This window comes from Kwoniella shandongensis, chromosome 2 (genome assembly GCF_008629635.2).
Source record: "Kwoniella shandongensis chromosome 2, complete sequence".
In the NCBI taxonomy this organism is placed as follows: Eukaryota; Fungi; Basidiomycota; class Tremellomycetes; order Tremellales; family Cryptococcaceae; genus Kwoniella; species Kwoniella shandongensis.
In genome coordinates this window covers 1,350,697-1,375,581 of record NC_089288.1, presented here as the reverse complement: position 1 = coordinate 1,375,581, position 24,885 = coordinate 1,350,697, and the positions used below count along the sequence as shown (strand labels likewise).

Below are 24,885 nucleotides of genomic sequence, written 5' to 3'. Positions count from 1 at the left end.
TGTGAATGATGGTGCCTTGAGGTGGGAATTGTAGGTGTCTATATGTCTTTGTTCAGGGGTTCTTGAGTTGAGAGAACAAGCAGGGGGAGGGACAGTGGATTTACATCGATTCTATACCTTTTCTATGCGAAAGACATACAATAGGGAGATATCAAAATTAGTTTCAGATGGCTACCTCCTATGTGTCAGTGATCCCTCGATATAAGAAAGGATCACCAATGGTTTGAAAGGATGTGATGTGTAATAGTTGTGACACAACTCCTTGCCCCTTGCATCGATGTCAATTGACATCATATCAACCCCTGCCTCACTCGGAAGTCACACTACATATTTCGGGCTGTTGATATACTGTGTAAATTAACCCCTTGATTGAGCAGTAGGTCACTGTGTCCCCTACTGATTTATACTGCAGATTGTAATTATGTGTCACTTAGGCAACGCTCCACTGTGCTATCCATGTTTCCATGTTAAGCAACACTATGGGGGAACGGGGTTTCCAATGTGGGCGGATCTTACAGCCCATGCTACAGAACTGAAAGATGCTGAATATAATATTTGTCATTTGCGACAGCTAATTCACTTTGGATAAACCAGATGTTCAAAACATGATGAGAGGCTTATGAGCATGGTCAGAAGCCAATGCTCTTGGATAAACACCAGAGATTACTCATCAGGGAAGTGGAACCTTGATTCAATGATACTGGATTTGATTGTGCAACCTGTATTCAACCAGATATCTCCCAGCCAGGTCTTTGTGCCAGGGCCATCAATCATCCAGCCATGTCTTTCATGCTCTCTGTCCCGATACTACTACTAAACAAAATCAAACTCTTTCCTTGTCAGCTACCCTGCAACGCCTTCTTGATGCCATCTTCACTTCATGCCCAGTTTAGATGAATGTCACCTATATCCTCACTCTGGCTCATCATACCAACTCCAGTCCTCATCTTCTGTATTTGACCTTGCACCGGGAGTCAAAAGACACAGTTTCACTGTCAGGCATGCTGCTTCTGCCAATTCTACTGAGTCAGCCTCATCAACATCATCCCTTCTTGACTTGGAACTGGAACCTCTCTTCTTGCCAACCGGTTTGGGTTTGGGTTTGGGTTTAGTTGATAAACGTGGTGGTTGTATCGTGTATGTTTGGTTTGATGAAGGTCCTGTGGAAGCAGAGAGTTTGCACTTCACATTGCAATTGGCTATGCTGAACTTGTAAGAAGGTTCTGTGTGTTCAAACTCCATTGCATGTTCATCATTTGCCTTGCCTTTCTTTGACTCTGGACGCCATCTGTCTTTGAGGTGATGTTTCAGGATGGAGTAATTTTCCTGTTTGTATTTTGAATTTGGATGTTGAGGGAGAGAAAACTCAGTCAACTGTTCAATCTTGTCACCATTCTCCAAAGTTGTGTGCCCAAAAGCCTTTTGCATTGACTGCTCAGAGAGTCTCACATCCGCCTTCATCATCTACCAAAATTCTACACTCCCAGATAGATTTTGGCCTTCAGATTGCCTGCTTTTGGACTTCCACTCAACTGTTTCAGGCTTGTTGGGTACTGAATACAGCGAGAAAGTTCTCCTATCAGGGTCTCTGGTTGAGATGTGGACCTTCCATGTCATGAAGTCCGTGAAACGACACTCCAAGGAGTTGTTCTTCACTTTCAGAAGCTTCAACTTTTTTGAACCTGGTGTGATTCTGTTCGGGGATTGTGATATTTCACAGGAATAAGATGGCCTGCAATCCAAAAAGGTTGGTATGACAGGCTGATCACTTGATGGGGCTGGCATTCGTTTGTCATGACCAAAAGCAAATGGATGGAGGTAGGTGTGATGAAACGACTCAGCTGGCTCATTTTGTTCATATTGCATCCACCCTCGATTAAGGCGCTGCTCTTCCATGGTTATGAGAAAGTTAGCTCTTCCTGCCTCTGTTTCAAAGTCCCTGAGATCTGGAAGAGGAGCATTGTGGTAGGATTGCTCAGGCATATGGGTGAAGTACTTTCTTGATTCTGGATGGATGTAGTGGCTCTGCAATTGTATCAACGTGATTGTAAAGTTGTAAAGAGAGAGGCACAGTAAAGACCTGAGTACCTACCTGTTATATACATGCAATTGTGGTGTTCAGGATGCAACGGACAATATACACGTCCCCACTGATGTCATACATATTGAGAATCAAAGGAGGTACAACAAAGGATCAAAGACTGCCTATTAAGGATTAGAAGTGTTATGATTGCCTAATGACTTCATCCCCTTTGTACTGAAGTCATGTGACATCATATTGCCGGTTGGTGAGGTAATTGACATCATAACCCATACTGATGTCACATTGTATCATGATAATGGTTGAATGCTTGTTCAGCGGCCAACTACATCATCAGAGCTGCATTCTGAAGGTCCAGTCAACTGGAGTTTTGTTGGACATCTGTCACGATGATCAACAGAGGCTTCAGTCAATGAGGCCCTATCACACCACGGAGACAAGGTTGAGTGATATTCGCCAAAGGCGTCAACTATAATGACGAGATGGACGAGATACTCAGCGAGAATGACAAAAACGACGAGAATCCGAAGAGAACAACCTCAGGATGAGCGTTGTGGCCTTGGACTGACTGAAGACTAAGTGATATCATCAAGAGCGATAGGGAAGGTACGGTGTATGACTTTCAATCGGGAAATCGCTAAGGAAAAGAGTACAAAGATGAGAATAGCCATTCTCCTATATATCCATCCATCCATCCGTCCATCTACGTTGAGCGATATTCTACAACTCGGCGAGTTCGTCGAATTAGACCGAATAATAGATGGGTTCGTTGAATGAAGTTCTACGAGTTCGACGAGAATAGCGAGTAGAGCGGAGAGTGCGTCGGGATCTTGTAGGTCACGTGATGTATGTGGCAGTGACCGTCATGACAACCTGATTGACAAGCATAATGACTCAATTCATTGCCTAGCCAGTGACCAGATACTCTATGGGAGCTTTGCAATACACCAAAAGGGCTCAAACAATTGGGAATCTACCAAAATCCTTGGTTCTGGTTATATATACCCAGAACTGTAGGTCTTGGAATTTGCCACTCATGACAGCAAGCCTATGACAAGACACGGTGTAATTCCACCAGTTGAACAGATAGTCTTCGAGGTAACTAAATCATGCTCTGAAGCATTCCGTTGGAGACCTTCAAGCCTTGCATACTCGCTGCTCGACCTGTCCTTTTCGCATCATGACTTGCCGTGCAACGTGAGAACAATGCAACTACCGCGATGATTCGTGCGTTATATGTTTCTCATGAAGACATGAATATACCAGTTTCGTCTACTTATATGCTACAACTATCCACCCATCACCACGGTGCTGGAGACTAAAAGCCCATATCGTTATAATTCCCACCTACGCCTCTCACACCTCTTCCACCTCCTCCAGACTCCTCGGCCGCCATCATCTGGTCGAAGTCGTCCATACGAGCTCCGCCACTCGATTTACCAGCTTTAGTGGCATTCTCGATGATGTTTGCTTGCTACCAGTAGACCAATCTTGTCAGCAAAGCGTTACTTGTTCAGAGCAGAGAAAGGCACGAGGAGGGGGTAGCGATCACTCACCTTTTTCAGGTACTCCTTGCTGATACCTAATCGACGACTCGCTTCTGCCAATTCTGCCTCCAGCACCGCTGCAAGGTGATTGACCTGTGTAAGCTTATTGAGGTTTGCTGGCGCTCCGTAGTCCTGAACGTCGTCCGAGAATGTCACAACTGCCGAACCTGGGGTGCTCGCATCGGATATTGATACAGAGATGGCACCGGTATGGATCTGAAACATCGAGTTATTAGCCAGATTGCGCATGGTACACTGCCATCGTGCATTACCCATCCCAGCGAGACTTACCATTTCTGACAGGACCTCGAGGACTGTCTGGGCTCCTGCTGCTCCTTCTAATCCGACTCTCTGGGCCAGATCCGAAGCTGTCAAGCGGGAGTACGTTTCTCGCAACAGGATGATTCGTCTCTTCGTCACAGATTTGAGCACTTGATCGATCAGACCTCCATTACAGTCCTGCATTGAAAGGATCAGCTCAAGTGTCCTTTATGTGTAATTACGGTGGAAGAGGACTTACAACCTCGAAAACCCCCTTGTTCGATGCCTCTCTCACAGCTCCCCACTTCTGCGCCTCGTAATCTTTCGCCAGGTCAATGTATACGCCAGCATTTCGCTCGACCACCCTGTTGACGGCACTTGACGTGTATTTCGGGAATGTGATACGCTGAAATGGCCGTATCTCCGTCAGATTCTTAGGGCCGGTACTATCTGGAAGCGAGGCATGCTTACCTTCCCAGTGTCGAGCAACTCGCACAAGATAGCCCGCTTCGCAGCTGCTAGCTGAATTGCAGAAGCCGTCTGGGTCGGAAGAGAAACAACCTATAAAATTGATGATGAGCTGGCTGCGTCATATTGAAAACAATCATCAAGCTCACAGTCACGAAGTATCCCTTCGCCTTGCCATATTCCTTGAGCGCGGCGGAGATCAGGCCTGCATGGTGATAGTAAGTCAAAACATCGAGATAGGTCGGAAGGGCCTGTCGAGGGAAGATCAGTTTCACACTCTCACCAACATAGTAGAGGACCCGCTCACGCTTTGAACATCCAAGAACATCTGATCGAGAACGTATCGTCCCGCCTCAAAGTCCTTAGTGAGCAAACACGACTCGAGATATGCCGGCAGGACGCCGGAGAAGGTATTTGGAAGACATGAGCGAGCGACCAATGAGCGAAGTGCAGAGTGAGCAGCTTCGATCTGCAGAACGGAGTCAGCTGTGGATTTCTTAAGCATGAGATCGCGATAACTGACCTGCTTGGAATGTTGAGCGAGGCGGAGCAGACCCCAAGCAAAGGTGGACACTAGTCAAGCAGGGTTAGCTTCGGCGCCTTGCGCACAGACGTGGGAGATCCGAAAACATACCTCGCTTTGGACATGCATGGAACTGGCCAGGTTCACCAACGTTACACAACTTGATTGCAAACGACAGAAGTTGCTCATCGTAGCCCTCCGTATTTCTCTTAGAGACGTTGAAGCGAGCCGATCTTGAAAGTCTGTCAGCTTTATTTTTCTACCACAAAGCTGATACAAGAAGTGCCAGCTGCTCACAAGATGTAGACCAGACCCGCTGTCATCCTCACCACCTCTCCATCGTCCGACGCATACAAATCCTCCTTCTCAGCTGCCAGCACCTCTTCTCCTAGCTGCACCCTCTCCTTCTCCTTCAATTTCGTACCTTCTGCTCCCTTCCCTTCTGCCACCTTATGAAGGAGAGGGATAAGAGTCTGGGCGACGTTTTGAATGGAGGTGGAGGTGTATGCGATCAGAGGAAGGACTTCGGACGATTTAGTAGGAAGAGGAAGGGTTTGACGTGATGATGATGGTGGTAAGGAAGGAAAAGCCGGGTGAGCGGGAGCTGGAGGGTTTGAGCCCATCTTGTAAGCTCCTACTGTGGTGGGATGAACCGTATCAGGATGAATGAACGATTCAATATCGAGAACAAAAGGAGGAATGGTGGTCTCATGGACCGTTATTACACGATTGTGTCAACCTCCAGTCCGAGGCGTGGTCGAGTGGAGGTCCGTGAAGGACAGCGTGCTTAATCAAGGTGCACAAATAAGATGTGGGACCGTGTGGGCTTGACGATTGTTGAGTAAAGTTCGGTTATGGTTTGTACCGGAAACCAAAAATAACAAGATCAAAGTGCATCTCAACATATAGTGCCCCATCTGTTCGTCCCATCATCTGCTCCTTCTTCCACTTCTTTCTTTACGATATTGCTCTTTCTTTCGATCTCAGTATCATCTAATCACTCTTGTATCTTGTAGAGGACACTTCATTATCTTTGAATATCTGTGTAGTATCCATATCTCGTTGTCATCATCATGTCGGTCATTTCTACCCCTATCACCGATCTCTGTAAGTTGTACCAATGTCCAAAACTCACCACGATCGCGAAGCTGAACGGGACTTTTTACAGTCGGTATCAAGCACCCTATTATGTTGGCGTAAGTCATGTCGAACCTACCACGTTGAACCTTTCGCTGATCAATATGTTAGTGGTATGAACGTCGCGGCCGGGCCTGAACTTGCTGCTGCTGTATCCAATGCCGGAGGTCTCGGCGTGATTGGTGGACTGGGCTATACGTCAGTGACCCCAGATCATTCATGATAGATCATCGCTGATACGAGCTTGTCCGTGTAGACCCAAACACTTGCGAGGCACTATCAAGGAGCTCAAAGCGGCCCTGACTTCCCCTGACTTGCGTGAGTTGTCCGCTCACCAGGACGTCACCATCACTTTGTCAAGCTGGACTGCAGCTGATACCACTCATCATAGCCTTCGGAGTCGACCTTCTTATTCCTTCACTGTCTGCTACTGCTCGTAAGACCAACTACGACTATACCAAAGGAAAGCTGGACGATCTCATCGACGTGATCATCGAAGAGAAGGCAAAGCTGTTCGTATGCGCAGTCGGTGTGCCTCCAAAAGATGTGGTGGAGAGATTGCACAAGGCTGGAATCTTGGTTATGAACGTGAGTCAGCCGCGTCACTTGTTATCGTTCAAATGGTGAATGAGAGCTGAGTTTGAATCGTCACAGATGGTCGGCCATCCCAAGCACGTCCCCAAAGCCCTCGATGTTGGGGTGGATCTCATCTGTGCTCAGGTGAGCTGATAACCCTCAGTTCGAGCAGAGCCAACAAGCTATCGCTAATATGCTGTTGTAGGGCGGTGAAGGAGGAGGACACACTGGTACTACCGCTACCTCGATCCTTATCCCCGCGTGCGTGGACGCCTGCAAGGGTAAAAAGTCGCCATTGACAGGAAAGCCTGTAAGCTAGAGTCTACCTTAAGGCCTTGTTTCAGATCGAGTTGACATTGGAGATCGCGTTTGCAGGTGCACGTCATCGCTGCTGGAGGTATCTACGACGGTCGAGGTCTTGCGGCGTCTCTCATGTTCGGGGCGCAAGGTGTATGGGTCGGCACAAGGTTTGTTGCCAGTACTGAAGCCGCTGCACCAAAGAAGCACAAGGAGCTGTAAGTGAAATCCCCACCTGTATACGAGACAGGTGTTCTGACAATATCCTTAGCATCCTGACCGCCGATCATGGCGATGCGGATACCACACTCATTTACACTGGTCGGCCACTGCGAGTACGACAGACCGACTACGTCAAGTCTTGGCGAAACAGGCAAGATGAGATGTGAGTGGCAACTCTTCTTCATGTTTAATGTGGTAGAGAACTGACTGCATCGTCTTCAGCGCCGAGTTGACCAAGCAAGGCAAGATTCCACACGATGTCGAGTTGGAGAAGCACCCCGAGAAATCGCTCGAAGGACGATCTTGGTTGATGGGAGACGTCTCAGCGCTCATCAAGGTGAGTTTCAGATATTCGTACCGTGCTGTATACGGCGACGAGGATTCAGCTTATCATGGCTTAACCCTCGCTCTAGGATGTCCAACCTGCCAAGCAAATCATCGACGAGATGGTCAACGATGCTAAAGAATACATCGAAAATGGCCACAGGATGGTGCAGGGCACGAGGGCCAAATTGTAAGAAGCGTGAGGACGCCGGTAGCCCATCACGTCGAAGGTCCGAAAGATGAGGTGTGTGTTTTGAGGACGACCTTGCAATCAGGACTATGTTATATCAATCATATCTACCGGATGCACCTTGTATTGCTGTCCACTCGGATCGAGAACCATATAGATCGACCGATGGTTCTGCATCAGAACACAGCATTTTCGCTGGTGGTATAAAGCATGTTCAACGCGAATCTGGCTGGATATGGACTAAATGGACGCGTTGATCCAGAAACCCAAACCCGGAAACGATTCTGATAAACCCTGAATTAATAATGTTGTCATCTTCTTTATTGCCGAATGCGGAAAGAAATGCAATATCACAATGACGCTCCCTCCTTGACGATCTGAGGAGTGAAGTCGGAGTACAAGTGAGAACATTATCATTTTGATTTCTATTCTCTTTCTCTCATCAATCTCAATTCAAACACTCGATAACACCACCAAGCATCTCACTAAGTTACCTGTACAGATAACACCTACGAATACCCCATAGCAAACAACCACGATGCCAGCGAAGAGAGCTACTACGAGTGGAGGAGCTAGGACGAAGAAAGCGGCGGGTCTGCAACAGGTAAGTGATATATTCTCATCCCGCCATACGATGGATGCGAGCATGTAGCGTACATCCACCACATCTCCACTGTCAGACGGAGTCGCCGTCAACCTGCACCGGCCCTCACATTCGCAATCTTGTGCTCTGCCCGTAGTCCACGCTGACTCGTAACTTCGTCCGTAGCCGATCCTTGCCTTCCAATCGCAACGCAAACCGTCATTCACAAACGACAAATCTAAACCTTCCAATACCAAACGATCTCGACCTTCTCTAGGCACCACGCCCTCCATCTCTGAAGTTGAGATATCGGAGCCCGAGGCCGTTGAAGAATCGCATGATGCGACGAAACCGAAACCTGATGCGCAATCATCGCAGAAGAGAAGACAGCTGGATGTGAAGAGTAAAGAGTGGAAAGGGTTGATGAAGGAAGCGAAAGAGGCAATGGGTGGTATGAAGCCTAGTGAGTGACATCACTTCCCATTCATATTGACGGTCGCAAAGGGCAGTCATACTGATTCTTACTTGATTGATTTGTGCAGTACATGCTGGACCTGAAACGCACAACGACGTTCATCGTAAGTCGAACATTCAGTGTAAAGTCCATCCAAATCGGCTCCTGCTGACTGTGTCGTATCATCCTTCCTTTCTAATAGATATCCTAAGAGTGTTCGATATGACATCGAAATACGGTCCGGTGGTCGGTATCACCAGATTACAAAGATGGGAGCGAGCCAAGAAATGGGGTCTCAATCCGCCTGAAGAGGTGAGCTTAATCGCGCTGTATGTTGCGTTTGGCATCCGAAAAAGCTGACATGAATATTATCTCTGCTAGATCCGAACAATTCTCACAACGGAGCAAGGGGAGGATGATGTGACATATCGAGAGAACGTGCTCCACGGGTGGCTATAATCTGCATTCCAGCCTGATGCGTTGAGTGATGTGCGAAGATAGTGCAGGACACTACCAGCATTGAAGTGGTATCGTTGTACAGTTAGTGGGGATCGTCATAAATTGTTTATAATGTTAATAGTCAGGTACAGGCTAGAAATGGGAGTAGCTGGTATATACAGTGATAGTACGAAACTTATACAATGCAACAGATGTTGACTATCTTCCACATTTGCTATCAAATACCAATGCATGTGGACTTGGCCCTCACTGACTTGGCACTGGTTGAGCTGTATGCTCCAAACCCACTTGGTGCAATGCATCCACCGGCCCGGTTATGTACATAGCTGGTACAAGCCTAACTCGCATAAACTCCTAAATGGTCCGAAGGCATGCGTAGGTGGGACTGTCTCTCAAGGAGAGAGAAGCGGTCTTGTCCTACGTTCTACCGAAGGAGCGGACCCAAAACTTCGCACTTGTCTTCGATGACTGATTCAATAACAACATCCCAATATCCATCTCACACGACAAGGAACATTTTTATCTTATCAGTATAGACAAAGTCCCCTCTCAATCTCTCACAACTGACGAACAGTCTACGTTATATTCATCTCGACCGTTAATTTTTCCAATCATCTATCACATCAACACCGCAATTTGATGAATGAAAGAACAATAACGTAACCCTTTCTCATCTGATCCCGATTCGAAGAAGAAGATGGATCCGGCTTTACTACAATCTGCTGCTCCTCAATCGTCTGTCTCTCCTCCAACGGAAGAGACGAAAACGGTTCCCAATACCAATATGAACACGACGTCGTCTCCATCAGTCAATCAGCCTTTCCAAACGAATATTGCGATCTCTGGCGACAGTACACAGACGGACACCATGCAATTGCAGTCGCAAGATCAGACTGCTTCCGCAAACCCCATCACTACGGAAACGGATTCCAACTCGCCAACAAGCGATGATCGTGATCCGGACGTTACACAAACAGCTCGAAAGACCTCTGTGACCAGCATCAACAATGGCACAGGTAGCGGAAACGACAGCATGAATATCGATCCATCATCCTCGACATCTTATGGAGGAGGGGGATTTGATATGGACGGTTCGGGAGAGTCTGCCAAGAGACCACGATTACGTCTTGCACACGCATGTGATCGTTGTCGAAGACGCAAAATACGTTGTGATACCCAACATCCATGTACGCCATGTCAACAATCCAACAACGTCTGTACGTTTGAGACGCCCTCGAGACGAACGGTGAAACCCAAATCCGGCACTGCCGGTGCAAACGGTACCGGCAACGATAAGACAGGTGCTGGCTCTTCCAGTACTGGAGGAGTGAAACGACCGCATTCGCAGACTAGAGGATCGGGAACGACAACCACCACTTTCGCATCCCTTGCAGCTGCAGCGGCTGGAAGTAGTGGTGAGAGTCAACAGAATCTAGAAGCGAGATTGGCAGCTTTGGAAAGTATGTTGCGAGACGTACCTCCAAATGTCCACAATGCCTTTTTGTCGACTCTCGACGCAAGATTGGGCAGTGGAACGGGAGTAGGATTGAAAGAGGGTGGTGGTGGCGGTGACGGTGTAGGTGTCGCAGTCGAAGCTTTGGCCGGTGGAAGTGGTCTATTGGGATCTTTAGGGACTGGACTAGGTGCAGATGTCGGATGGGGATTACCTCCGACAAACGGGTTGAACGCATACGGTTCGAGCTTAGGAAGAAGTAGTACACTCGCACCGGATTGGAGCGGCGCAACAACGACAACGACAAGTAATAACAATGGTGGACTTGGCGGATGGTTGGGCGGTCTAGCAACGTTGGGAGGAACTAAGAAAAGGGAAGAAGAAGGGATGAATGAGCTGGCAAAGAGAATGGAAGGGATGAGCTTCTTCTATGAAGATGAAATTGGACAAGCGAAATGGCAAGGTGAGTGATTCATCCCCGTGGAAGTGCAGATTGCGTATTGGTGTTATACGTATGCTAACTTGAACATTCGTTGTATCCAGGCGCTACATCTGGTTTCCCTCTTCTTGACCTCCTCACCGCTGCGAATGCTCGCAAAGATGAGAATGAAGGAGAAGAAAATGGCAACACTGTTGAGGAGTTGACCTCCCCGTCCACGGAATCCGCCTTGTCTACATCTCCTGCCGGTCCACCCTCCGTCGGTCGTCGAGTCAGTTCCGCTTCTGCATCCGCTGCAGCTGTACGAGCTGCCTCGATTGCCTCGAACAAGCGATCATCAAGTCTCAGTGCCTCCGGTCGACCTGGTTCTAGTCCTGAACGCACCAAGAGAAAAGAACGATTCTTCCCCGATCGAACACCACGACCTCATCAGACTCTCAATCCTGAAGCGAGTTGGAAAGTGATCACGGGTGTCATCCCACCCGACCTCATGGACACCCTTGTCCGATGTTATCTCTCCACCTCCCATCTTCTCTGGCCTTTCTTACACGTCCCGTCCTTTTTGGCGGATTACGCCAATCCACAACAATGGGGAGAACCTGGTTTCACATGTTTCATCGTCGCCGTGTGTACCCTCTCCTCACGACACGTTGACGATCCACGAGTGCGAGCAAACCCTTCCGATCCTTCCACCGCCGGTAAACAATATTTCGAGCTCTTCAAACGATTGCGAGATCTCCCTTCGGCGGACAGACCGACACTATATTCGATCCAAGCGGCCTTCTTGGCAGCCATCTACGCGTTTGGTCTGGGTAATCTGAGCAAAGCGTTTGCGTTACAGGCGGAGAGTATAACGCTGTGTTTGGATGGTGGCCTGCATAGAAGCGTGGATGGGTATGATCATTTCGATGCGATAGAGAAGGAGACAAGAAAGGTGAGTGCGGTCGCTCTTAGGGGTGGTCTGTGATCGTACGACTGACTTACGCATTACCGAACAGCGTACATTCTGGTCAATCTACTCTTGGGACAAACAATCAGCAGGTGAGCTGGGAATTTTTTCGACCTTGGTTGAGACAAAGCTGATGACAATTCTCGTTGATAGCACTCTTCGGTAGACCGCCTATCATCCATTTGAGGGATTGTGATGTGACAGAACCTCTTATTGTGGATGATGAGAACTTGACCCCCGAAGGGATCAAAGATGAGTCGATGGATTCGCAGAGTCGGATGGGGGCGTTTGTTGCTACTATCAGGTTGCATGTGGTTCTCGAGGTGAGCAATTGTTTGAGCATTCCCTTTGAACGTTCCTCTCCTGCCTGTCGACTTTTCTTGCCTACGCATGTAGTTCTTCTCCGCTATGCTACTCTATTGTATTTCGATTGTTCAGTACTAATCTCTTCGCATCATTCTAGGGCGTCATCGATTCTGCAACCCAACCATCATCCTTCCCCACTTCTCCCTTCCTGGCCAAAGCGGCCGCTACCATCTCTCGCCGATCGCCGCAGAACGAATCGTTACGTGACGAAGAAGCGTTGTTGGAGGAATGGACGAGGATTTTGCCGAAATACTGGCACTATGATACGGATACGGCGAACTCGAGAGATCCCATCAGAATCACCCAGGCAGAAAGGCTTCACTGTGTGAGTGTAGAACAATCCTCTTCTTTGCTTGCTTGTCCTGCCCAAGACGCACTCATACTTACATCCTGAACTACAGCTTGAGCATCTCGTCAAGATGATCATATACAGACATCGCTTCTCGGGCTTCGTCGCGATGCCAGCTTCAACGGCAGAAGAGCGTGCAAGACACCTAGACTTGTGTCGAAAGGCAATGCAATGTGCTTTGACCATCATTGCGGATCACGTACATATTGTGAGTGGTCTGCGAATATGCGATCGAGCGGTCGAGCTGATGTTTCGAGCAGAGTCAACGGGGTATGATGACCTACTGTGAGTGCTGCTTCCACAGTTGAGCTGTGCAAGCGCCGTTCTGGAAGTAAATGCTCAACACTGACGATACCATTTGTAGATGGCGTGCACGTCATTCATCAACTCGCACAAGCCGGCCGAACGCTGGTCGCAGTCATTCTCAATTGTCGAAACGCCGACTTCCGACCTATAATCGCGCCTTCGATCGAGGGATTGAGATCTTGTGTGGGGTTATTGAGACGTTTCAGCGGAAGATATCTGTGTGGCCTCAGGTCGGCGGATATCATCGATGAGTTCTGTCGAAGTGAGTCCAATAGCATTTGTATATGGTCCAGACCCAACAGCTGACTTGACCCTTTTAGTTTGCAATATCCCTGTCGATTCCCCTCGTGTTCCCGACGGTACCGGTCGACCTTCCCCTGCTTGGCTACGCCCGGTTCGAAAGCGTGTCTCGCCTCCGTCTTGCCTCGATGTGCCCACCGACGCTTCACCTGGCACTATGATGAACTTTGATGTGTCCGCTGTTCTCAACGGTACCGGAGGTACTGGCCAGACGCCGAGCAACAACGATTTGTCCAATCTCATCCCGAATGACTTGGATGCGCTGTTCAACACTAGTGCATACTTTGACATGTCTGGTGTGGAGAACAGTACTGGCAACACCACTAGCACGACCACCAACAATAACGGCAATGGCAACGGTACTCAGTCTAGCATGCCGAATTACATGTCAACGTTGGGCGAAGCTTCGGCACCTTATGATCGACTAGAAACTCTCACGCCAAACGCCGAGTTGGGCAATGGTAATATCCTCCTAGGCGGTAGCAGTTCAAACGGTCAATACGGCTCGGATGGGTTGGGTGGTGATTTGAACCATAATAATAATGGGGTAGGACCGCATATCAGTTTCGATTATGGGCTGAATGGAGGATTCGGAGGAGAGAGTTTAGCGAGTGAAGGGATGGATAATGTTTCAGATGGCCTAAGAACGAATGGTGCGACAGGATTGTGAGTGTAGTCAGGAGGAGCTCGTGCTCCCTTACCCTTCTCAAGTAATGTCAGAAGAGCGTATACTAATGCTTGCCTTTCAATTTTGATAGGTCCGCTGCCACGATCCTGAGTCTGATGGAAGAAGGATCATTCGACTATGGAAGTATCTTCACAGATCAAGCGCCACTTCCTATGGATATGGAGGGTGGGTCGGGATGAGGGCAGTCATCATGATGACAAGGATGGCATGCACGATAGGGATAAGAAGTGATCTTGGACATGCCGAGGAGACAGGACGGAATGACACAAAGTGTATTTGTACAATTTCAACGTGCTTCGGCACGATTTTCGGGTTCTCTTAGTTGATTGCCATTACATGATTCGGTTGTACGATACGAGCACTGTATTATGCAAAAGATGGGTGACTAGCATTTCGGCTGCACATTGCGCAAGAGCGGAAATCTGCAGCAGGAGCAGGAACCGCAAAGCGAACAGAGGACAGTAGAGGCAGGAGCAGGAACGGGACAGTGGACCATCTTAGGCGGGGGCGGGGGAACCGGAGTGGCGGACGAGAAGGAGAGGATTTAAGGAGTATATTGAAAGCAGGGAAAATCTTGGATGGACCTTAGTCCGATACTGCGGAAATATTCCAGCAAACTAGGAATCCAAGTGGTTTACCTGCACTCCACACCTGACCGCTCGTGTATGTATCCGAACCAACAAGCGACAGGGTTAAGATCTGATCATGAGGTAGTTCGCTGGAATCAACCCCACACTTAACTGTACTACTACTCACAGCGCCACTTGATGCTTGACGATCAAACTAGCCTTTTAGTCGGTCCCTTAATTAAGGTAAAAAGATAAAAGGTGCGTCACCCGAAACGGAAACGAGGCAGCATCATACGCGGAAATCCAAAAGTTGTGGAGCGCGAGCGGGCGGGAGGAGGCTCGAGCGCGTTTTAACGCAGTTGGGGGTTTTCGAGGGAGTCAAGTTGTCATGGTCATGACATAGTGGATGAGGGGTACAGCATGAAGCGAAGCCGGTCCAAGTTTACCGTACAAGTCAACGGCCTAGTTCACTCCGCTCGGCTCGGAAGAGGTAGACTCTCATGTCACGATCATGACCTGAGCCATAAGGAGGTACTCCAACGACCTGGTAAACAACATTATTGGCTCTGTAGACATAGTGAACAAGCATGAACATTGCATCTGCAAGTGTCATATGCACACGTCGGTGCCGAAACATGCCATGGATCTGACGACTCCACAACCCTTTCCTTTTCTCACACTCGACACTCGACACTCGAAACAGTTAGTCGCGAAAAACAAGGTTACCGCAATTTGGCGGAGAAAGCGCTGTCCTCCTTCCCTTCCTCCCAGGAATGATGGCTCGTCGTCATCGGTGCTTTTGACGCTGTATGACGCTCGCTCGCTCGCTCTACAGGCAGGAGATAAAACAAATCTTGGCTCTACCCTACCGCTGTACTAAAAGGCTGGACTATGACATACTGTCTGTACTCGCTGTATAACATGTGGGGTTTAGGGAATCAGGGCAAGGGGGTTAGTACGCTTTTTTCCCTTCAAACAAACTAAGCTTGATCCGTGTTAGGGGTAGGCAATCAGTGGGGGTAGCATCACCACCCACACCTACACCCACAAGGAGGGTTGAGGGGTGAGAACGTACATGTACTTGTACACCGCAATGAGGTCATTATAATTCAATTTCGGATGTAAAAAAACTCGCTAGGATTTGTGCCTGTTTCTTTATCACCTTGATTACACCCAGTCTGTTGGGGGGCTCGAGCACAAGTTAGTGGTCCTGTAAAGTGCAGAGCGTGAAGAGCAAGGGGTAGGAGCATGGCTTGAGCGGTTTGTGATGTCTGCTCTGTGGAGAGTGCCCGTTAGTTGGTGTGTGTGTGAAAGTATATGTACAGAGTGTCTCTCTCTCTTTCCAATCAAACCCAGAAACACAAACAAAAAAGCAATTGAATAGACTCACCACAACTAACTTAACAACATACACGAGAAAGCCCCACCAACTAAACAACCAAACAATATGACTTCTCAAATCGCTGCTACCTCCCCTCGTGCTGCCGGTACATCCTTCATCAACGACGAGCCCCAGACATACAACTACGACACGTCGCCTAGGTCTATCAGCAAGGATTTGGACGAAGAAGACGATATGAACTGTGAGTGTTGGCGGCATTCTCTCATAGCGAAGGACCTCTGTCCCTCAGCGACTCACACTCCGCTCTATGTCACGACCACCCATCCCTCTGGCTGGCCTGGAAAACGACTGTGCTGACCATCACCACTTGTCATCCCTCCCCTCTAGATAACGCCACAACCACGTCGCCCGAGGTCGTCAAAGAGAAGAAACGCAAATATTCTCAGGGATTGTACCAATGGACTCGTGTGATGTGGGAATCTGCCCGACAAGATATCGAGTGAGTCTTACTCCGTTTCCTGCTCCTCTCCTCTGCTTGCTACACCCCCCATACCCCACTCCGCTCCACTCTACGTTCACTATCAAGTAACCAGAGACCAATCCAATCCGATCCGTGACCGTGTTACTCCACACCAACCAACAACCGCTAATAGAGTCCCGCTCCCTTAGACGTCGCTCTTCCGTCTCTTCTACCAGCTCTACCAGTACCAACGAACCTCTCGAATCTGAGAAGAACACCCACTTCAGACGTTCAACCGACGATGTTGCCGGTAACATCGGTGCTGTCCCCGCCATCCACTAGTTTCCAATACCACGCCCATTCCCATTCCCATTTCCATTCCCATGTCCATGGAGCACTGCCACTCCCCTCGCGCTGCATTTGTACTGTATTTGTATAGATAGTTTTTCACTTTTGTTTACGTCACGTCGAGATCGCTGTGCGATCAATGTAGCCATAGTATCATTTCTCTTACCCTTATGCATTGTGAATTACTACATATCACTCACTCATATGGCCATTGCATAACCCAGCCTGTGCCGCAAGGCAGCAACGACTACAGCTGTGCAGTGATTGAAAAGCGACGATTTGTTACATCATACAGAGCGACAGTTCGTGGTATTCACAATACATATGATGCAGGCCTACATCCCGTGCTATAACATAGATGATGTCCATACTGTCCCCACCTCGAACATATCATAATATACGACAACAATCCCAAAGTCCTTATGACGATTCTCACAATTCACGAAAAGTCCGAAAACCAAACTGAGCGGGACGCTCTTACCCATTACCCAAACCAAGCTCCACAATAACATACCCGTTGGCTAGACACACCACGCCGAATAGCAGATACCCCAACCCAGTCACCCATTTCGAAGAACGATAAGATTTGCTTCTTCTAGGCGTAACAGTCTCGATAGGTTCAATCTCTCCCTCCGCGATCTCACGAGCCGCAGTACCTCGTTCTCCCTCCGAGATGGTCGAAAGTTCAATGCCCGCCGCGGCTGATTCTTCATGATCAGACTCGATCTCAGGTCCTTGAACCGTCATGATATCCTCTTGTGAACATAGGTATACCAGCGGGAAGATGACGGTCGGCAAAACAATCGAAAGTAAGACTTGGGAAGCGACAAGCATCGTGTTGAGTCCTTTGGTACCGACAGCCGAAGCGACAACAGCAGCGGGGATCACACCGATAAGACGGGTTATCAATCGACGCACGAGAGGCTGCGAAGGTGTCAGGTAAGCTACAAGCACAGAAGGACCAAAAGCAATGCCGGCTCCGCTCGGTAGACACACGATCACTCACCGATGTCCTCCAGTTGATGAAACCTTCCGAGACTACTTGACCAGCCAACGTCGCTGTGATGGATGCACTTTGTCCAGCCTGCAAGGTCCACATCAGCAAGGGACCCACATGTCAGCGGTCAACGTAGACTCACGCAAAGCAATGCCAACGCGAAGATGATCGCAGCGCCTGGATCGCGAATCAAATCAGCTCCTTCTATATCTTGGTAATGCGGTCAAGAAGCTGCAGCTCACCCTTCCCGATGTACGACTTGATCAAGTCGTATGCTCCAAACAGATCCGCATTGCTCGTATCTGCGCCAGAGTTGTTATAGTAGAACGCAGCTCCAGCAAGAGTAAGGATCGAGGAATTGATCGTCAAAGCGAAACCTAGCAGAGACAAAGTGGTGTCGATCTGTCCATTTCCATCCAATCATCAGTATAGGTCCCAACAACCAACAAGCTGCTTCGTGGACTTACCGTAGCGTGAAGCAGATGCACGTCCACCCAGGCGATCCTATCGAATCTTCTCACTTTGTCCTCGTACTTTCTCTGTTCTAGAGCGAACGCTCTCTCCTCCTTGGACATCTCCTCACCCAGCTCCATCTGTATGTCCTTGCTAGGAGTTTCCTCGGGAATGAGACCGCTAACTCTGGAGGTGGAAGCCGACAACGCGGGTAGAGGAGCGGAAGTATTAGTTTCTTCGTCCTGTCCAGCGGTTGAAGGTCGACGACGATGGAGATTTCGGCGCTTGAAAGGGTTGAGATTAAGAGATGGCATGGAGACTGAACGAGGTTTGGGAGCGGGAGTAGGCGGAATAGGAAGCATGCTCAGTCGGTCAACGGAGGCCAGGGATGATCCGAGGAACAAAGCGTGGGGCATGACAGTGGCTACAAGTCTGAGTCAGCACCTGCTACTGGCAACACAGCCAGTCCGCGCAGCCTACCTCCGATGATACCGACACCGACGTAGAGTGCGCCGGGTTTGACGAGTGTCTGATCAGATTGTCAGCTGAACGTGTTTCGCTCCATGATCGGGATGTGTATGACCCACTGCAGAAGGAACCAGTCCAAGGAAGACATCTTTCCAGACTGGACTTGTCAACTTGAGCAGGATCATGAAACTGATGAAGACAGCGAGGACCTAATATCAAAGGCATTGTCAGTTGCATTATTTCATCAATGGTTGAAGATGCTTATCCCAGCTCACCAAAGCCACAATGACGATCTCGAACAACAACATTCCCTGTCTTCCAGAGTTGGAACGGAAGAACACGAGAACAAGCATGACATCCGCAGCTGTGATGAGGACACCCGCAAAGATCGGTAACTTCGGGAACAGCCTTGCGGAGGAAACGATATCAGTCCAAATGAACACTTATGACGGTGCTCATGTGTTCGTTGCGCAGACAGATGTATGGATGGACGGATAGGCAAACCACTTACAGATGTAAAGCGATAGCGCTACCCAACAACTCTGCGAGATCCGTACCGATAATCGCAATTTCTGCCAGGGCGTACAATGTCCAAAGACAGATCTTGAGCGGCACTCTGTATTTCGGATAACGAGCTTGTAGTCTGATGAACAAGAGACGAGTTTGGGTAGGAAGGGAGGTCGAGGTGATGGCTCCTAATCTGACAGAGAGGAGTTGTAGCACTAGCATCGTATAAGATGATGATCAGCTTGAATGTCGAACGAATATCCCTTCAAGACACGTCGCTTGGACTTGACTTGATGTCCAAATCGCAAAGATAGAGGGGGCGGTGATGATGGCTCACTCACCTACAGCAGCCAGACCCGCTATAAGCACAACGAACAGTAACTTGTAACCATAGTTCGATCCAGCTTCAAGATCCGTCGCCCAATTTCCCGGATCGATATAAGCTACACTCGAGACCAAACCTGGTCCGACAAAATGAAGATGTCTATGAAGAGGTTGTATGTAAGCAACGGTCGTCCATCCAACTAGTTCGATTGGAACGAAGGGAACTGACCTGTACAACAAGCTTCTCCACCTTCTCCAATTAGGTACTCTACTGGAACCACTACCGCTACTTTGTTGACTCATCTTGATACCACTAACACCATCTAGGGGTCTTGGAGATGTTGCCGACTCCATATCCGTGACCATGGTCATCGAGACTGTCCTCCGTATAGTGCTTGTCGATACTTGTGCCATTGTCTACGAGTCAAGTATGATCGAAGTGTCCGTTTACGATTTGTCGCGTGCAGGTGAGTAACCTTGCGGCGATGAGATCGAAAGGGCGGAATGAGAAACGTCTCTTTGTCGACTATGCGGTCAAACTACTACCACAAGTGAGGGTGTAGTGTGTTTTTGTCTTCGTATATGTATGCAGAAGAGAATGAATGAACGAATGAATGAACGATAGAGAAGAGCCAAGTAAAGTATAACAAACTTGATACTTGACATAAGTAAATCACAACACGAGACTACTTTCCGATCGTCCTGAACCGTGAACCGTTATTACGTTGAGATCCCGACCGGTGAACATGAAAAGCGGGGACCGACTGCACGATACAATACCTCTCCTGGCACACTTCATATACATCCGTTCAAGTGTGGGTGGTGGCGCAAGACATGTGTCTCACTATCACTGCTGCGATTGCTGCGGTCGCTGTGATGCTGTGATGGAAGCTGACATACACAGTGGAGAGGAGATACCAATAACGTATGCATATTGTTATAACATAGCTCAACAACAATGCCTATATCCCGAATATTCCCGACAACAACGATTGTTACTCTGGGTGCGACGGTGCAGTACAAATACAATAAGAATAGTATAGAAGAGACAGCAAGTCAGACAACATCTTCTGATGGAATTCAGGTGGGTATGATTTAGTGTTCGTTCTCCCTCCCCGTCGCAGCGACCTGTGTAGGAAGTGGGCCGCGACCTCAACCTCTTTTGTGCGCGCCCAGCACGCTATTAGTTGCACAGGAACCTCCTGTTCAGGCAGTGCTACATAGGAGTAAGAACCACGCAGTCAGCTGCAGTCCCATTTGCCCTAACGTAATGAGCCAGCTCACCAGATCCCTGCAAAAGCTCGGCCACGAATACATGATCCTCCTCTTCTCACCCTCCATTGCTAATCGCAGAGCTTCCGGATCTCTCACTCCGCTCCGCTCCGCCTCTTCGCGTCTTTTGCGGCCCAACTCTTCTTCTTGACGAGCAAGTTCAACTTCCCAGCCAAAGAGCTCGTGGAAGAATCGGAGGTTGGGTTGGATGAGCACTAGAGACGACGCAACATTTAGTTTAGGCTCACAACTTGCTTACTAGATGGTAACGCATGACTTACCGTTCAAACGCCTTGCGCGACAGATCATATACGCGTCCATAAGACCCATCTTTTCGAATTGCATCATGTACGCGATGACTATACTGGCGCTTCGACTCACACCGACTCGCTGCAAATGATCAAGGGTATCGTCAGCTCCATTTTTCCGGTGGCACTTGGGTATTTTTGACCACGCATCGCATCGAAGTACTCACACAATGCACCAGCACGATCCCGCCCTCTCTTCGAGCTGCCTCGATCCACGCACAAGCTCTCGCAATGACAGGTCGAAGAGGATCGTTTCCATCATCCCTTACGTCGGTGAGATCCAGTCTGTCCATTGCAGGTAAGCATTGACGCAGCTCAATCTGACACCTGACTCAAACTTACACGCTGATCTTTCCTGCTTTAGCCTCAGCTGCGAGAGTGTTCCCACCGACAGGTCCGTATGTTGGGTCCATATCAGGAGGAACGTTTATCAAGCTCTCTCCAACAGAAACAACATGGGTGATCCGAAGTGCGTGTAACATCGCTGCGTTTCCGGCATGTTCACTTTGGGAAAACAAAACGCACATCAGTTCCGATTACACGACTGCATTCAGTGGACACGCCACACTCACAGGTTTCCGAGATATAGGAACGGCAAGATCCTCGATGGGAATCCATCAAACCTTCTGTCCTCAAACCACACCTTCGCTTGAGTTTGGGCCTCGCTTCCACCATTTTCCTGCTCTGATAACATGTCTTTCGCGACTTCTACAGTTGAAGGTACCTTCTCTTTCTTGCCTTTTGCGTTAGGACTCGCTGCTGAGAGAGTAGCTTCTTCTTTCTCTTTAGCCGAAGCCTTTCCAGCGCCGAAACCTATTCCCCAAGATCTCCAGGAAAGAGAGGACCGTCCTTCCTCACCTGATCCACTTCGACTAGGAGTTGTCGAAGATAGCGTGGATGGTGGAGACGCATTGGTCGCGCTGACCAACTTCATTGCTCTAGATCGTCGATCGGCCGCTAAGCGAGAGTCGATCTTGCGCAATAACGGTTTATCAGAAGGATAGAGGAAGAATGATCGTTTCGCAACCAACTGCAAGTGCAGGAAAGCCTCGGGAAGGGAGATGGAGAGAGAAGACATGATATAGGCGAGGACAATGATGCTGCTTTCGGTATAGCCATCCTGACAGTGAACAAGAACACGACGTTTCTTGCCAGAAGTGTCTCGACCTTCGACAATTTTGCGTAGGAAATATACCAGTTCGATCACCTTGTCGGTCATGTGAGAAAGGTTGCGGGTCTGGCCGGTGATGGTCCGACAGGAACCTGCGCACTCCAAAGCAACGTACTCTGGTTCTGCTAGGGGACCGTTGACTAAGTTCGATCTCGGTCGAAGGTTGCGCTGGTCTGGCGATGGGGAAGCGGTACGTTTGGCTGGCACGTCGCTGGCAAACGCATTGGCGCTGGAAGGTGAGGAGGGCGAAAGGAGGTTTCGCAATGCGATGGTGGCAGGAGATGCAATCCAAGAAGAAGTCCGCTCTTCGGTTCCTTGTCGTCTTCGATCCAGATCATGCAACTTTCGATAAGCAGAGGCAAGACTCTCGCTTGTAGGCATTTCTGCACATTCCGATGCCTAAGTTGATTTAGCACAAATCATGACTTGGATGACTCACCTTCAGACAGAGATCGAAAGACACTGAAGCACCGACACCGTCGTCTGCTCCTCCCGGAACATCGCAATCATTCCCGACCTGTTGTCCAGTTGATGAGTCGGCGGATCCTTCTGCACCCGGGCTATGACCCACCCAGAAACCTTCTACCACCTCTGATCCCTTTGTCATCGCACGACTCTCCCTCGCTTCTCGTTCAAACAGGTCCGTGTGCATCGAACGAAGCGAGCCAGTGCCTTTCGAATCGATGTTCACCAAATGTGGGCAGTATCTTTCAAGTTTCCAGAACGGCTCTGGAAACGGAATATCAGCTGTTGCGCCCGTTTGTTTGAATGGACTTGGGACTCACCCAAAACAACCCAAACACCGTATCGCACCGGCTCGCTGGATCCTTCACCGGCGTTCCTCGAGCCTCCAACATGCTTGTAGAACTCCTCCATTCGCGATTCCCACAGCTCTTGTTGAGCCATCGCCACGCTAGATTTCACCATTAGTCAACTGCAAGACCGGTTTTGTCAAAAGCGGTCAACTCACTGTTCGGCAAGTTCCAAAACCCCATTGCCCGCACCATGCTTAGAGTACAGCACGATATCCGACACGGTTGCGTACTTGATCTGTTGGATGTTGAGGTTCCTCAGATTGATCTGGTTCGGTAATCTGGCCGGTCTAAACCTCGGCTGTCTTTTGTCGTTTCGGTGTTTTGGCAGATCGAAGACATCATGAACATGCAGGGCGTTGAACATAATACAGTTGGGTCGTTGATCCTCTGAATCCAGATCATCCGCGTCGGACTCGGATCCAGAGGAGGTTTCTTCCGCCGCAGCGTCCAGCTTTCCACATGGAAGAGGGTGATGTTCCTCGTCAAGACCCTTGGAAACTGCTGCGAGGGAAACTCGTTTCGAATCGCAAGGGTGCATCGCGACGTCGGCCTCTTCTTCCACAGCTTCCTCTGAATCTGATCCAAGCTTGGCACCGAATGGAGGGGGCGAAAGCTCACCGAGAGACGGGGATGTGGCTTCAGTAGTTCCTGTCGAATGGTATGAATCAGAGGAGGTGGACATGGTCTCGGATCTCTCGCGGGGCTGGTGCATTGGGTAGACCGGTTGTTGGGTGGTTCGGTCGCTGTCAGTTCGAAGGGGCTGAGGTCGATGAGTCTCGTCCAGTGGATGAGGTGGGCAGAACATCAAGGTAAGACCTCGATAAGGAGGCGGTTCGAATGGGGGTCCATAGCTGTGTGAACCATGGTATCAGTCATTGAGTGGGACACGGGTATATACAAGGGATCAACTCACCCGAAGAACGCAGCCATGTCTCGACCCTTCTGACCATCATCGCTGATCCCATGGAGCCAAGGGAACAACACCGAACTCGGGGTATCTATCATCGAGTGTCTCTCCACCAAGCCCGGCAGTTCCTCCATGCCAACAAGTCGGACACCTTTTCTGACTTCCTTCCTCTCAGGTTCCCTGCCCCATTTTGGCATACCCCAGACAAACGGTCTCCCTTCTTCTGGGGCAGTGGGCAGGTGAACTTTGACCTGTTGGTCTGCTTGGCTAATGGGTTCTCCTAGGGGCACACTCTCCTCTCCTCCTACTTCCTTCAATTGCCCTCCACCTGCAACCTGACTGGTAGCGTCTTCCACTAACATCTCACGATCTTCGTCGGGCACACCCCCGACCTCGTCGACATCCATCTTCTCTTCTTCATCTACTGGTATTTGTGAGTGTAATGGTGATGGCGGCTGCTCCACATGCTCCCATTCAGCTTTCAGCATGGTCTCCTTCACATCCCGACTTCTACTTTCTCTTCGCTGACCTGGGTCAGAATTCGTCGACAGGGTAGGAACGATCCCTTCGGAGCTACGAGCTCGTTCCATCGCCGCTGGCAAAAGATGAGTTGGGTTGACGGGTGTCGGCGGAGCAGATAGGGGTGTAGTCGGTCGAGGTGTGGTGGAACGGGAAGAGAGGGGATAGTGAGGAGAGGAAGGAGGCGGAGGGAATGGAAGAACCAGCGACATGGTCGAATGATGATCGTGTGACCGAGACTGGGGAAAAGGGGGAGGTGTATATTATACAATGGGAGACGAGACAGTTGCGGAGGGTGTTGTGGATGTTCAGGTCGTGTTGCGTATCATACAGCTAGGTTTCGTTATAAGCTACGAGAGACAGATAGACAGTGACAAAGAAGTATCAGCCACCACGCTCGCTGTCGGGGATCGTTTTCGGAGCTGTGTGTTACTCACGCACTTCTTAGAAGATTATCGATGTCGTTAGCTTCTATAACAATCACCAAATCAGG

General features: G+C 49.3%; 7 protein-coding genes across 7 annotated transcripts; 4 read left to right on the top strand and 3 right to left on the bottom strand.

Moving 5' to 3' along the window:
* Positions 1–3,359: 3,359 nt before the first annotated feature.
* CI109_101177 (uncharacterized protein) lies at positions 3,360–5,463 on the bottom strand (the record flags this gene model as incomplete). The annotated part of the gene is made up of 10 exons (XM_032002828.1): positions 3,360–3,515; positions 3,598–3,804; positions 3,880–4,047; positions 4,109–4,255; positions 4,321–4,410; positions 4,467–4,568; positions 4,625–4,786; positions 4,841–4,890; positions 4,952–5,073; positions 5,138–5,463. The coding sequence occupies 10 exons, from the start codon at positions 5,461–5,463 to the stop codon at positions 3,360–3,362; spliced, it is 1,530 nt and encodes a 509-aa protein (XP_031863167.1).
* A 450-nt stretch (positions 5,464–5,913) lies between these two features.
* CI109_101176 (uncharacterized protein) lies at positions 5,914–7,590 on the top strand (the record flags this gene model as incomplete). Its single annotated transcript, XM_032002827.1, has 11 exons — positions 5,914–5,947; positions 6,009–6,036; positions 6,089–6,175; positions 6,234–6,295; positions 6,369–6,565; positions 6,632–6,697; positions 6,759–6,863; positions 6,929–7,068; positions 7,122–7,235; positions 7,295–7,409; positions 7,486–7,590. The coding sequence occupies 11 exons, from the start codon at positions 5,914–5,916 to the stop codon at positions 7,588–7,590; spliced, it is 1,053 nt and encodes a 350-aa protein (XP_031863166.1).
* Positions 7,591–8,124: 534 nt separating this feature from the next.
* Positions 8,125–9,082, top strand: CI109_101175 (uncharacterized protein; the record flags this gene model as incomplete). Its single annotated transcript, XM_032002826.1, has 5 exons — positions 8,125–8,190; positions 8,356–8,632; positions 8,712–8,747; positions 8,826–8,935; positions 9,005–9,082. 5 exons carry the CDS (start codon positions 8,125–8,127, stop codon positions 9,080–9,082), a joined length of 567 nt encoding a protein of 188 aa, XP_031863165.1.
* A 697-nt stretch (positions 9,083–9,779) lies between these two features.
* Positions 9,780–14,111, top strand: CI109_101174 (uncharacterized protein; the record flags this gene model as incomplete). Its single annotated transcript, XM_032002825.1, has 10 exons — positions 9,780–10,998; positions 11,079–11,908; positions 11,973–12,015; positions 12,077–12,246; positions 12,387–12,614; positions 12,691–12,846; positions 12,899–12,923; positions 13,003–13,206; positions 13,265–13,910; positions 14,003–14,111. The coding sequence occupies 10 exons, from the start codon at positions 9,780–9,782 to the stop codon at positions 14,109–14,111; spliced, it is 3,630 nt and encodes a 1,209-aa protein (XP_031863164.1).
* A 1,837-nt stretch (positions 14,112–15,948) lies between these two features.
* CI109_101173 (uncharacterized protein) lies at positions 15,949–16,645 on the top strand (the record flags this gene model as incomplete). The annotated part of the gene is made up of 3 exons (XM_032002824.1): positions 15,949–16,084; positions 16,231–16,342; positions 16,513–16,645. The coding sequence occupies 3 exons, from the start codon at positions 15,949–15,951 to the stop codon at positions 16,643–16,645; spliced, it is 381 nt and encodes a 126-aa protein (XP_031863163.1).
* A 483-nt stretch (positions 16,646–17,128) lies between these two features.
* CI109_101172 (uncharacterized protein) lies at positions 17,129–19,814 on the bottom strand (the record flags this gene model as incomplete). The annotated part of the gene is made up of 11 exons (XM_032002823.1): positions 17,129–17,575; positions 17,658–17,735; positions 17,791–17,825; positions 17,891–18,050; positions 18,116–18,525; positions 18,582–18,630; positions 18,689–18,778; positions 18,845–18,977; positions 19,081–19,291; positions 19,418–19,560; positions 19,630–19,814. The coding sequence occupies 11 exons, from the start codon at positions 19,812–19,814 to the stop codon at positions 17,129–17,131; spliced, it is 1,941 nt and encodes a 646-aa protein (XP_031863162.1).
* Positions 19,815–20,583: 769 nt separating this feature from the next.
* CI109_101171 (uncharacterized protein) lies at positions 20,584–24,604 on the bottom strand (the record flags this gene model as incomplete). The annotated part of the gene is made up of 11 exons (XM_065966914.1): positions 20,584–20,616; positions 20,685–20,887; positions 20,954–21,062; positions 21,148–21,265; positions 21,323–21,484; positions 21,553–22,550; positions 22,615–22,668; positions 22,723–22,880; positions 22,937–23,064; positions 23,122–23,817; positions 23,880–24,604. 11 exons carry the CDS (start codon positions 24,602–24,604, stop codon positions 20,584–20,586), a joined length of 3,384 nt encoding a protein of 1,127 aa, XP_065822986.1.
* Positions 24,605–24,885: the final 281 nt, after the last annotated feature.